The 12,821-nt window shown below is 36.0% G+C and overlaps 1 protein-coding gene across 1 annotated transcript; it reads right to left on the reverse strand.

Annotated features, from left to right (window-relative positions):
• Window positions 1-2,764: 2,764 nt before the first annotated feature.
• Window positions 2,765-11,902, reverse strand: LOC101900832 (protein late bloomer). Its single transcript, XM_005179641.4, has 5 exons — window positions 11,610-11,902; window positions 3,488-3,661; window positions 3,261-3,416; window positions 2,997-3,194; window positions 2,765-2,930 (listed from the first exon to the last, which is right to left on the reverse strand). The coding sequence occupies exons 1-5, from the start codon at window positions 11,667-11,669 to the stop codon at window positions 2,859-2,861; spliced, it is 660 nt and encodes a 219-aa protein (XP_005179698.1). The 5' UTR covers window positions 11,670-11,902; the 3' UTR covers window positions 2,765-2,858.
• Between the last annotated feature and the right edge of the window lie 919 nt (window positions 11,903-12,821).

Genomic DNA, 12,821 nt, shown 5'->3' on the forward strand with positions numbered 1-12,821 from the left:
GATATCACAGAAAAATGAAAAGGAAGATGCCCTCAAACTTATCACGGATGTGAAGGGGAAAGTCAAGAATGCTCTTTGGATAGCCGAGGAAAGTAAAGACAAATAACCAAGAGACAGAACGCAAGGGCAAGGCTTTGAACTTACTGATGAGTTGCCTTGTTTAAGAATTGCTCGACTTGCAGCTGAAATCGAACGAGACGGGTTGGCTGCAAATCTAGAAGCTGGAGAAGAAAAATATAGAAGGATCTCTTTGTTGGAGGCTGATGTATTGCAACTAAAAAAGATTTACTCACATCGCAGAAGACATCAAAAACATCCAAAATCGAGGCTGAGGAACAAAGATATGATGGTTGAAGAGGTTCTTATGGAAGACCCAATCGTCGAAAAAGAAGCAAGCTTTAAAAAAGTAAATGAAGAGGTCCCTAGAAAAGTGGAAACCGGGAGATTTGAAGAATCGAAGTGGAAAAGAAAAGAAGATGTTCTATTCATGTAAAAACGGAACACGACCTAAGTCAAACATGGACTGTTTGTCAGCGAGATGACGACTAAGAAGGATAGCAAACTGCGTCGCTGGAATAAAAAAATGATGCAGAAAGCTCAAGTTGTGATGAAGGTGCCAAGTCGAAGTGGTGGATCGAGTGAAATACAAGCCGGAGTGACAGGAAAATTTTGAATGCTGGAACGATAAATTGTTCAAGGTCTGTATGACGGCGCTGCCAGAGAACGATGACAACTTTGGCTACAGAAGGAAGACGACACATAAAAAGGAAATTGAAGCCGGCAGACAAAGGGGTGGGACGTTCAAGAGAAACCAGCTGGAAAGATGGAGAAGTTTTCTGGATCCTATAAATTAACTTCTTTTCTCTTAAAATATCAATTCTCTTAGATCTATTTAATTTTTTATATTTTTATTATATTTTATATGTATTTTTGCCCCTGCCAAGAATTGTTACGGATAAGTGAAGCGTGAACTACTATTGTAGTAAAAATAGTCAAACGGAGCGTATATTATTTCGCGGTGCGTATATTATTTCTTTGGAATTTGCATTTTCCATCACATTTGGAATACAGATATGGACCTGATGTTTATAAAGTTGTATCTTTGCTGAAAAATCATCTTGATTGATAAGGCTCGTTTTCGCCTCGTTGATATAGCAACAATCAAAATTATCACAGGTTTATGGTTCATCGGGGTCATTGGACCCAACTATTTCGAAAATGATGATCATCAGTTACGTAGATTTCATTTGATACATCGTAATGTTATTGTCAAACATAAATTTCGGAGATGGACAATATCGGCCCACTCCTTCCGGTATCTCTCCACAAAAGGTCTAAATTTTTACAGATAATAATTTACTACATAGAACAAGAAAGGATCATCAAATTAAGTGCAAACTTTGCAAATCCCAATATTTGTATAAGTGCTATATCAGATGTGTAAATGCATAATATCGGCATAATATCGGTACCTCCCCCACACCGGGTAAACATTTTGAATAATTAAAACTTTCATAAAATATAAGCATCTCCAATTCACACATCTCAATATTTTGTTAACACAAGATCTGGTGTAAAGATGGGTTATATCGGTCCACTTCTTGTGATATCTCCCACATAAAGGGGTAAACATTTTTAATAACCATGAAGCTCATAAAACGCGAAAACGAGCACACGATACTTTTCAAAATCGGCAGATTCCATTATTTTTATTAACACAAGATGTGATCAAAATTAGCCACCGAAATCTTGTGATTTAACATTTGCAGCTTCTTCCTTTGGGGCCATGCAAGAGAACAAGGGAACGCTTTAACAGCCCAGCGGCAATTAAGGCATCAACAATTATATTGCCCCCAGATATTGGTACGGCCAGATAATCGATATTTTGAAGATGAAGATCGAAGATCTGTCAGAGAAAGCTTTGGATAATTCTGGGGAAAATGTAGCCAAAATCAACAAATTAGCGAATATTAGGATGCATACGAAGACGTGGAATTATATCCACTGTACTCTCTGGCAGATAGTTGGCTACAGAGGTTATTTATACCTTACAGCACTATGTGTTGGGGCTATTACAAGTTTGATTTGGTCAAAATTATGTAATACCTCGAAATATTGGGCTAATACTAAGTAATATGTATATAGATCTTTCTATCTCGCCAAACTGAGTCGATCTAGCTAGGTATGTCCGTCTTTTTTGCGATCATCTTCAAAAACAATACGCCCCAATCTGACCCGAACTCGATCGGGTCATAATTGTGATCTGTAGAGTGATTACAAATGAACATGGACAGACGGACACACATAGTTAGATCGATAGCTCCTCCCAATATGAAGATCGACATCCCACATCGCGGAACAATACTTCAAGGTGTTCTAAACATTTGGCCCAATCGACTTATAATACCCGCCCCATATTGAGTAAAATTCCAGAAATGAAATTCTTCCAGATATTTTGATGAGGTACATTTTGACCGTAAGGCTTAATGTAGGATACATCCTCACAAAAATGCCAGGTTTCGTATCCAGTGATGAATTGTTAAGGCATATCACTCGAATTAATCCCAAAATTACAGGTATTTCAGCCAAAAAATGACTATGTAATATTTCCCATGGTGAATTACTTATTTATTTTCGATTAAATTACTTGTAGTAAAGTTAAGATGATAGTCTGGGATTGGGTATTTAAAGTCCCCTTCAAAGCGGACTACTAAAGAATCCATCAAAAATTCAACATCATGTTTTCTTTTGAATAATAATTGCATTGTTTGGCACAAACACACATACATAAATATATTTCTAGTCTAACTAAATTTAAAAAGGATTAATTCTAAAATTTCTTTAATAAATTGGAAGATTTAATAATTGTAACGACGAGTATCAGCTGTCAAATTGAATATCAGAACTATGGCGAGAGTAATGCCAAAACCCTGAAAAGAACGATTAGAAAAAAATTGAAATTTTCCAGATGATAAAAGTACTTCAACAATACCTACCTCAAATCCCATTAAGCCGACATGGGTCCATTTCTCTGTTCGATATATATTCATATACGCCTCCAACACCGCCGGCAAACAACCCTTGCCGTGGGGATAAAATTCCCTTTTGTTGTTGTGGAAAAAGTAACAACTGTCCGGAACTGTCATACTGTTGTGGTGGTAATCCAGATAGCCAGTTTTTCCGCAACACTCATACTGCAAATGAATGTAAGCAAGATTAATTCGTTTATGACAACATAAATTTTCATTCGAGGAACCTACCGTTTCCTGCAAAATATCCATGTAACCCTGTTCGTGTGTCTCCGCTATCCAATAGTAATTGACCATGTTTGTCGTCGAAACACGAACCCGTTCTTCGTCGTAACGCCACAGACACCAGACGTGGGAAGCTATCAAAGCCAATAAAGTAACAATGAACTAGGTTGTCCACATTGGTTAATACGTCCTTATACTCGGCAAATACTTTGGATTTCATGGCGAATACTTACGCTCACCAACATCTTGACGGAGCCATTGACGGCAGCACAGCATCCAACGAAAGCCGATATCACCAATACGGCGCTAATGCCAATGTGTACAAGTTTCTCTGTGAAATCGGGAGTTCCAAAGGAATACTTTTGCAATTCAAAAACACTGGCGACCGCCGCCAATATCCCAAGTACCTGAAATTATGCAGAAACATTAGATGGAAATATGTTAACAACATTGGGGTATATTAGATTTTTTATTCCGTTTCCAACACCTCGAAATATTGAATTATAGGTCGATTTAAAGATGTTCTATCATGTGGTAGCTGTATGAGCCGAATAACCCATTCAAAGGTAATGTCAACAAACTACTTTCTGCATTATCAGTAGGATAAAAATAATAAGTTTTTCTTAAAAAACACGAAGTAATATAACATACAATCTTCATTATCAAGTAATTAGCAACAATTCCTAAGGTTGTGCACTGTCTGGCAAAATGGACGCTAAAAATACTTTTTTCCATTTATTATTCTATTTTAACTCGGGTTCAGTTAAAATTATTGGATTGGTAAATTGATTGTAGTTACAGCTGGCAGACATGTGTAAGACAATTCATTATTTTATCCTAACTCATTATTTTTGATTAGAAATTGTTGATGGGAAGCAGAGCTTTTTAATTGGCATAATTTCTAGACTGCTTGGTGGACTATGTTGGGACTTCAAATATTGAATATTCGGAATATTTTCACGACAAATCTTCAATATTCATTCCTTATGTCGAATAGCGCCATATATTGGTATCTTCGGGTTTGAATTATTTTCAATGATTAAAACAATTTACGATTGAAGTCCTAGAAGTCACATATATTATTCAATTCCATTTAGACTCAGGTCTTGTCATGGCCCCAATGAAATGCGACTAATATTTTGAGTTCTGAGTTCGTCGTCGTATGAACTGTACTCCAAAAATATTTCGTATTTTCAGAATTGGAACGTGCGTCTTGTAAACCTATGTCCAATTTAAAGAACTTGTTTGTAACATGGAAAAGGAAGGGAGATAGACCCATAGTTACTCTTGAGGATCTTCACAGAATCATTTTCTGAGTCGATTTATATATGTCAGTCCGTATTTTTGTGAACAAAATGAAGGTCGTATTTATTATCCGATTAAGATGAAATTTCCCAAATAATAAGTGCGAGATAAAAAACTGCAACAAAGTCAAACGCCATAACTTTTACTTTTTTTAATTTTATTGAATAAAAGCAAACAATGTCGGAAATAGCATCAAGTTTTAGAATAAGATAGATTTGTTCGAATTGGCCACCTTTGATCGACACTATGGTATTTTTTAGTGCCAACCTTGCCTTCCAAAATACTCCAGACACAATAGTCCAACGGATTGGTATCCGGAGATTTTGGTTTTCATTGTGCGCTGGAAATGAAGCGAGAAACCTCATTTTGTAACAATTCTTGGGTGGCGCGTCTGATTCCTGTTGGAATGTCCAAGGTATGCGGCCAAAATGTTTGCGTGTCCAATGCTTTAATACACCCTCCAGAATATTTTCGCGATAATATTCGGCATTTATTCTGATGAAGCCATGTCGATTAATACGTTATGGCGGCCCACACCATCACCATGGCCGGCGCTTGAGTTCTGGTGGCCAACCGAAGGTGCACATTTTCAGATGACGTCTTTGGCAAGTAAACACGATCATTTTGTTTGTTTACAAACTGCTGGACAACGAATGTTTTCTCATCGGAAAAAACCAAATTCGGCAGTTTACCACTTTCGGCCAAGCGATGCAACTCTTTAGCTCTTTTGAGTTTATTTTCTTTCTGTTGCACTTTTTTAAATTTCAATGGCTCATTTCTGCTCATTTTGCAATATTTGCCGAATGGAATATTGCGATATGTTCAGCCCACAAGCCAATTTTCGACCACTGCGACGAGGGTTTCGATCAAGTCGCTTCTTTACTTTTTGAACCATTTCTGCTGATGTTGCTGTTTTTTTCGTCCATTTCTTTGTCGTCGGGCTACGCTACCAGTATCACGATAACGAGCGATGGTGCGAGACACAAAAGTTACATTTAAATGCAGGAGTGCTCTAACGATAGCCACTTGTGGTTTTCCAGCCAAATATAAAGAAATCACAGCATCACGCTTGAGTTCCATCACGTATAACTTTTTTCTGGAAAATTCTCACCAAAATGCTTTTGTACGCTTGTAAACAATATAATGAGCTGTCATTGGAATAATTTTAACAGCTGCGGACGAATGGCTTAGAAATTACAGCATTCTGAAGTTGGTTGCAGTTTTTTCATCTCACTTTGTATATATGTTTCATTTGTGTTTAAGTCCCTCACCAAAACAGCGCCATCTATCAGATACAGCAAATAGATACATATGCAAAATTTTACAGAGAACGGTTCAGATTTGGATATAGCTCCCATATATACCTACATCCGATTACACGTTTATTGTGCCTAAAAAGTGTAATATCAGTTTAAATAGGATAGATTTTGATTAATATTGTTTCAGATACAAATGCCTTCGTCAGATTTGATAGAATATGATAGAAGTCTGTCAGATATTAGTTTTATTTCCACTTTACATTATAATTGCTTTAATGATTATAGTTGCTATGATTAAACTCTCATAAATTTCCCATAAAAAAGTTTATTTGTTATATGTAGCTCTACTCTATATGGGAAGTTGTGTAAGGTATCATAAAGTAGACCCAGACTTTGGTCTTTCTTTACTGGTTTCAATATAGTTCTTATCAAAGTCATATCATGCACTATACAGCAATGTTATTTATACTAGAGGTGCAAAAGCCTCTATCTAACGTCTATTTTGTTGAAAATCGATTCAGAGTTGGATATAGTTTCCAAATTGTGACTACTCCAAAGCCATGATACGCATTCAAACAAGATTCGTGGTTGGCATGATCTACTTAACATAAATTCCCAATATAAACTATTTTGTTACGTGAGCTCTACTAAATACGCAAAGTGGTGTATATAGTCGGTCCCGCCCGACTTTTGACCTTTCCTTACTGGTTAATGTTTATTACACTTAGCAATCCATTTTTTCTAAATTACAAGAAAATCTCAGTAGAGTATTAAAAAAGAGAAAAAAAGAAAAGTCACTTAGTTCAGTGTTCTTATATATTAAACTAGCTGAACCCGGTGCGCTTCGCTACCCCTTTTGATTTTATATGCATTCAAAATTTTATTTACGAATATATGTTGGATAAAGAAAACCAAATTTAAAAATTAACAAAAAAAAAATATTGCACTAATTTAATGCGTTAATAAACAAAATCATTGCACAAGCAGTAACATGACATACATACACGAAGGGTTTGTCCTTTGGATTTATTTATTTCATAGCAAATACCAAGCGTGCAGGAAACTGCAATTTTTTTAAATAGAGTGGCATTTCTATTGCAATTAGTGAATCCGAGATAGCAACATACTTCGCCGTAATAAGCGTATTTCAAACAAATTGTTGTGTTGTTTTTTAGTGTTAGCCGAAGGCGTTGTGGGTCAGTGGTTCTTAAAATCATATCCCAATCTGATCCGATTTAAATATAATTTTAAAAAAATTACTTTTACACCAAACTCCGCCACACCTTTCATATTTCATTGAAATTGGTGCGTCAAATATGTGAAATCGGCCGAGAATGTATATATATGGGAGCTATATCCAAATCTTAACTAATTTCCAATTAATTTATCACATTTATTATTATAACCAAATTCCGCCACACATTCTGAATTTCATTGGAATCGGTCATATATATCGTGTTTGGTGCATAATATGTATGAAATCGGCCGAAATATATATGTTAGCTATACCCAAACCTCAACTGATGTCAATATAATTTGGCAATTTTTGCTGGTGCCAGATTTTGTCTCTCTCGCTTTGGTTGCATCGAATATGTGAAATCGGCTGAGTATATATATGGGAGTTATAATCACATCTGAGCGTATTTGAATATAATTTGTCAAATTTATTTTTGTACCAAATTTAGCCACTCATGCCGAATTTCGTTGGAATCGGAAATACGTATCGTGTTTTGTGCATCAAATATGTGAAATCGGCGGAAAATATATATAGGAGCTATATCCAAATCTGAACCGATTTTAATATAATTTGACTAATTTATTTTCTAATCAAAATCCCGTTACATTTTCCAAATTTCTTTGGAATCGAACATACATATCGTGTATGGTGCATAAAATACATGAAATCGGTCGAAAATATATATGAGAGCTATATCCAAATCTGAACCGATTTTAATATAATTTGACAAATGTATATTTGTTTTAATTTCCGCTACACATTCCAAATTTCAGTTACTTATTTTAAATTTCATTACAATTGGAAATACATGTCGTGTTTGGTCCACCAAATACATGAAATCGGCCGAAAATGTATATGGGAGATATACCCAAATCTGAACCGATTTCAATATAATTTGGGAAATCAATTTTTTTAGATAAAATCTATCACACGTTTCAAATTTCATTGAAATTGGGGATACATAGCGTGTTTGGTGCATCAAATTCTTGAAATCGGCCGAAAATATATATGGGAGCTATATCCAAATCTGAACCGATTTCAATATAATTTGACAAATTTATTTTCGGATTAAATCCCGTCACACATTCCAAATTTCATATTGTGTTTGAGGCATCAAATGAACGAAATCGGTCGAAAATATATATGGGAGCTATATCCAAATCTGAACCGATTACAATATAATTTGGCAAACTTATTTTAGTTCCTAATTACGTTACGTATTCCAAATTTGGAGACTGTATCTTCAACCAAACAATAGATATGGGCATATAAAATCTAAATTTTTGGGAGGTACCTCCGATTCTGATGCTATATCTCCAGTTCCAAGTGGATATTTAAAAATGTATATAGCCTATGTTACTTTCAGGCGATGTTGCAGTATATATGGAAATTTTCAGGAAAATCTATTCAGCGGTTTTCGATTCCATAAATTTCAAACAAACATACAAACATTTTCCTCTTTTTTCTTATATATTAAATATGCAAATACACGTGTGTATATTCATCACAGAATTAACATTTAACACATTTTAATGCCAAGGTATTTCTCTCAGGACGAAAATGAAAAAAGAACCAACTGTTCTTTTGGCTAATTAATTTCCGTATTAAGTTTCTCTACGAAGTAACATAGAATTAACAATTGCTGCATATTGGGGATTGGGAATACACACATAGCCTTTTTAGCTAATTAAATACATACACTCCTATGTCTGAATATGACGGAAGAAATAACAAAAATGTTATTTGAAAAACTTCATTCGTCAACAGGTGGGTCTAGGCTGACTAATGCATGAGTTTGTAGCGCTTGCCAAAAGAAGTTTGAAATTGAGTTATGCGCATATGACAAGGGAAATAGTGAGGACCTAAGGATGGAAATTAGGTATTGAAAGCTAATAAATTAATTAAAGAGTTACTAATGGAAAGACCAAATCAGAACATATCGCAATGTTCCATTCGGAAAATATTGAAAAATGAGCTCGGGGTAAAGCCATTCCAAAAAGTGCAAGAACTTACACCGCAACAGAGAGAAAATAGACAGAAAAGAGCTAAAGAGTTGTTTCGCTTGGCCGAAAGTGGTGAATTGCCAAAATTTGGTTTCGTTGTACAGCAATTTGTACAAACAAAATGATCCTGTTTACTTGCCAAAGAGGTCAGCTGAAAATGGGCACCTTCGGTTGGCCACCAGAACTCAAGCGCCGGCCGTAGTGATGGTGTGGGCTGCCATAACAGCCGATGGTCGCTCTCCGCTTGTATAAGTCGATCGTGAAATCAGAATAAATGCCGAATATTATCGAGAAAATATTGAAAATATTAAAGCCTTGGGCACGCAAACATTGTGGCCGCAGACCTTGGACATTCCAACAGGACCAACAGCACCATCGCACTCGGCACGCGCCACCCAAGAATGGTTACAAAATGAGGTTCCTCACTTCATTTCCGTCGCACAATGGCCACCTAAATCTCCGGATACCAATCCGTTGAACTGTTGTGTCTGGAGTATTTTGGAAACAAGGTTGGCATTAAAAAATTCCAAAGTTTCGTACACTTCAGACATTGTTTGCTTTCATTCAATAAAATTTAAAAAAAAGTAAAAATTATGGCGTTTGACTTTGTTGCAGTTTTTTTACCTTACCTTGTATATGGGAGCAATGCTCGAATCTAAGTCGATAACCACTAACTTCAATAGGGCTCGCCTTGGGCCAAAAATTCAATGGAGATCACCAAAGTGTGTGTGTGCACACACAAAGACAGACGGGTACCGCCAAACCGACTTAGAATTTTACGCTGATTAAGAATATATATACAGGGTTGCCCATATTCGACGGACCCATGACTCTTTGGGCCCATTCCAATCGACGAGGCTTGTCCGCAGGCAACATTCTTTGCGACAATTGAATTTTGTACGGGAACAAATGCAAATCAATGCGAATAATACGTTGTAAAGTGGACCGAGCCATGCACAACTGCTGAGAACGGCGTTTTTGGGATGTTCTTGGGGACCTCTCAACACTGGCTCGTACGGCAGCGATATTCTCGGCCGATCGGCTTGGTCGACTTTTATATGGCCTCTTCGGATTAGAAAGAGCCTTGCCAGTCGAAAATGGTGCAGACGAAAATGGAGTCGAAAAGGCGTACTTCTCACATTTTTTAATGTTTTAAAAGCACGTTGAGTTTTCACAATTGACTTCTTCTGTTGAATCTAAATTTCAACTATTTCAGAGCGCTCGCGTGGCGTGTATTGGTTCATGGTAAAAATCTGCTTGGACTGACGCTTCAAACGCGGTATGTCATTAAGCGATGTGACATCTCTGTCAAAAGTTATGGCGTTGCCAGATGGGTCCGTCGAATATGGGCAACCCTGTACTTTGTTGGGTCTGACATCAGTATTTCAAGGAGTTACAAACGTAATGACAAAGTTAATATACCCTCCATAGTATGGTGGAGAATATATATGAACTTTGACATTCCGAGAGTCAAAAGTAAATGCTATCTTTCAGCAGATTCGGTTCGAATATGTGCGAAAAACTCGTACATTAACATAAATTAGGAGGTACCTTAAATAGGATTTTAGAGATATTGCTTGGTAACAACTCTAAGAAAATGAAATTTAATTCAAATATGGAATGTTCGCTAACATAAAGGGACATATTTCTTTAAAAAGTTTTGATTCCTTTCGGGTTATGAGACTTGGTAGAACTTTTCACTTTCTTAATTGGCCTTTAAACATTTTGTGATATCTAGTTATTTCTAGGTCTATATTCCACTAGTTTATTTCTTTAATTTACATTTATTTGTATTGATTCATGCCTTTATTTGAAACACTTTTCTTTTGTTCAGTTACAAACATTTGTTTACCCATCAGATATTTTGTTTATATATGAATATCATTATTTTTTTGCGAAAAAAATATACCAATTATCAGTTTGAAATAAAGAGCTCCAATGTCAATCAAAAACACATGGCTTTCCCAATTATTATCAGACGTATGCACTAAAATATTTCAAGGTATTTATTATTTTTCAAAATTTACCACGTGTCAAAAGTTTGCGCGTCGAACCAAAATCATTTCTCTCTCGCACAATGAATTTTCAAAATTTCCATCAATTAGCAATGAAAACGAAATTTGTTTTTGATGAAAAAGTAGCTGTTTGGAAAAAATAATATTCGAAATGAGGCAATAAACAAAATGCGATTTGTTTATGTTTTTCATTCTCCCATTTTCGTATTTTTTCACCCATACACGGGCCGTGAAAATGTTTTTTTCAGAAGTATGGCATAATCATCTTTACATACGTACTTTCATATGTACGTATGTTTGTGCGAATATGATTTTAATATGGTTGTGACATAAATTTTAATTTATATTTTCTCTAAAATTAGACAATAGTTTTCCACACACTCGCACGCACACACATCCATTGCATTCTAATTTCCCAAAATTTCTCATCAATTTATTGTTCATTATTCGAATGCCGTTATCAGATTTGGTTCATTTGATTTGCAGTATCATTGATTCATTGGTTTGGGAGGGGAGATGAGATGAGGAACACTTACAACACTCATTGTATTGAAGACGATGACCGTCCACTGCAGACAGGTGCGACTCAAATGCATTTTGATCAATTAATCGGCAATACGATCGGATCGCGGGCGGAAGGGAACAACTGCGAAGATGCTTTTCAATGAATTGTGGTTAATTTGTTTCGCGAAATTCTTTGGTTATATATGTACGTATGTTCGTTCGAAACGGACGAATGCTGTACGCGCCGGCCAACGTACGTCTTGACGGCAAACGAGCGAATATTTAAATGAATCAACTCAGGCGGAGAAAATGCGAAAACACCAAAATGTGAATTGGCGTTTTTCTTCTGTTTTTGCTGTGGTCATCTATTGCTCTCTGCGGCGTGTGTGTGTCCGCGGCTTTTCTGAAATATGCCAAGATTTTCCAAAAATACCACACTCACATTAACCATAATTAACCACACTCACAGCCATTACATTTGTGTTGGTTTCAATTTGTATTCTGTATTCTTACATTAGAACCAATCGTATGACTGGCTGGCCAAGTGGATAATGAGTGACGACACCGGCTGACGCGTCGGGCGAATGAACCAACTGTCGGTTGTAGTATTTTCCTTTAGATATCCACATGAATGATTCGCACACTTCTTGACTTTGTACATGTACTAGAGAATGGTTCATATAAACAGAGAGGGAGAGAGAGAGATAATAGCATTGGGACATAGGAAATTTGTTGCCTAATGTGGTGAATACGAATTTGTTTCATTGCACAGTGACAAGGGTTATGGGTTTTGTAAGTTTTTGGGGATCGGAAGTATCATAATTAACGAGGTTAAAAAATGGAGGATTCATCGGAGTCAAAAAGGTAATATTTTAGATCTTAACGGTGGGAAGTTAAGGAACTTAAGTTAATGACAATTGACCTAACAATTACATAATGCAAAATTTTATCCCATTCAATTGAAACGAGTAAAAAGCAGTGAGCTCGGCCGGGCCGAACTTTGAATACCCTGCCCCATTTGGGATGAATTAGTAAATTTTCAAAAAAAAAAAAAAAAAATAAATAAATAAATAAATAAAATCCATTAAAAATTCTGTTAAAATCTTAAAAATACCGAATATAGGAAGGTGCCGATATATTGGGGATATACGATACTGTGGACCTATATAGACAATTCTATTTCAGGTGATAAAGTACTCACACGGAACTCCATGTGTGCAATTTCAGACAATTCCATTGAAAAA

Source organism: Musca domestica, unplaced genomic scaffold (genome assembly GCF_030504385.1).
Source record: "Musca domestica strain aabys unplaced genomic scaffold, Musca_domestica.polishedcontigs.V.1.1 10, whole genome shotgun sequence".
In the NCBI taxonomy this organism is placed as follows: domain Eukaryota; kingdom Metazoa; phylum Arthropoda; class Insecta; order Diptera; family Muscidae; genus Musca; species Musca domestica.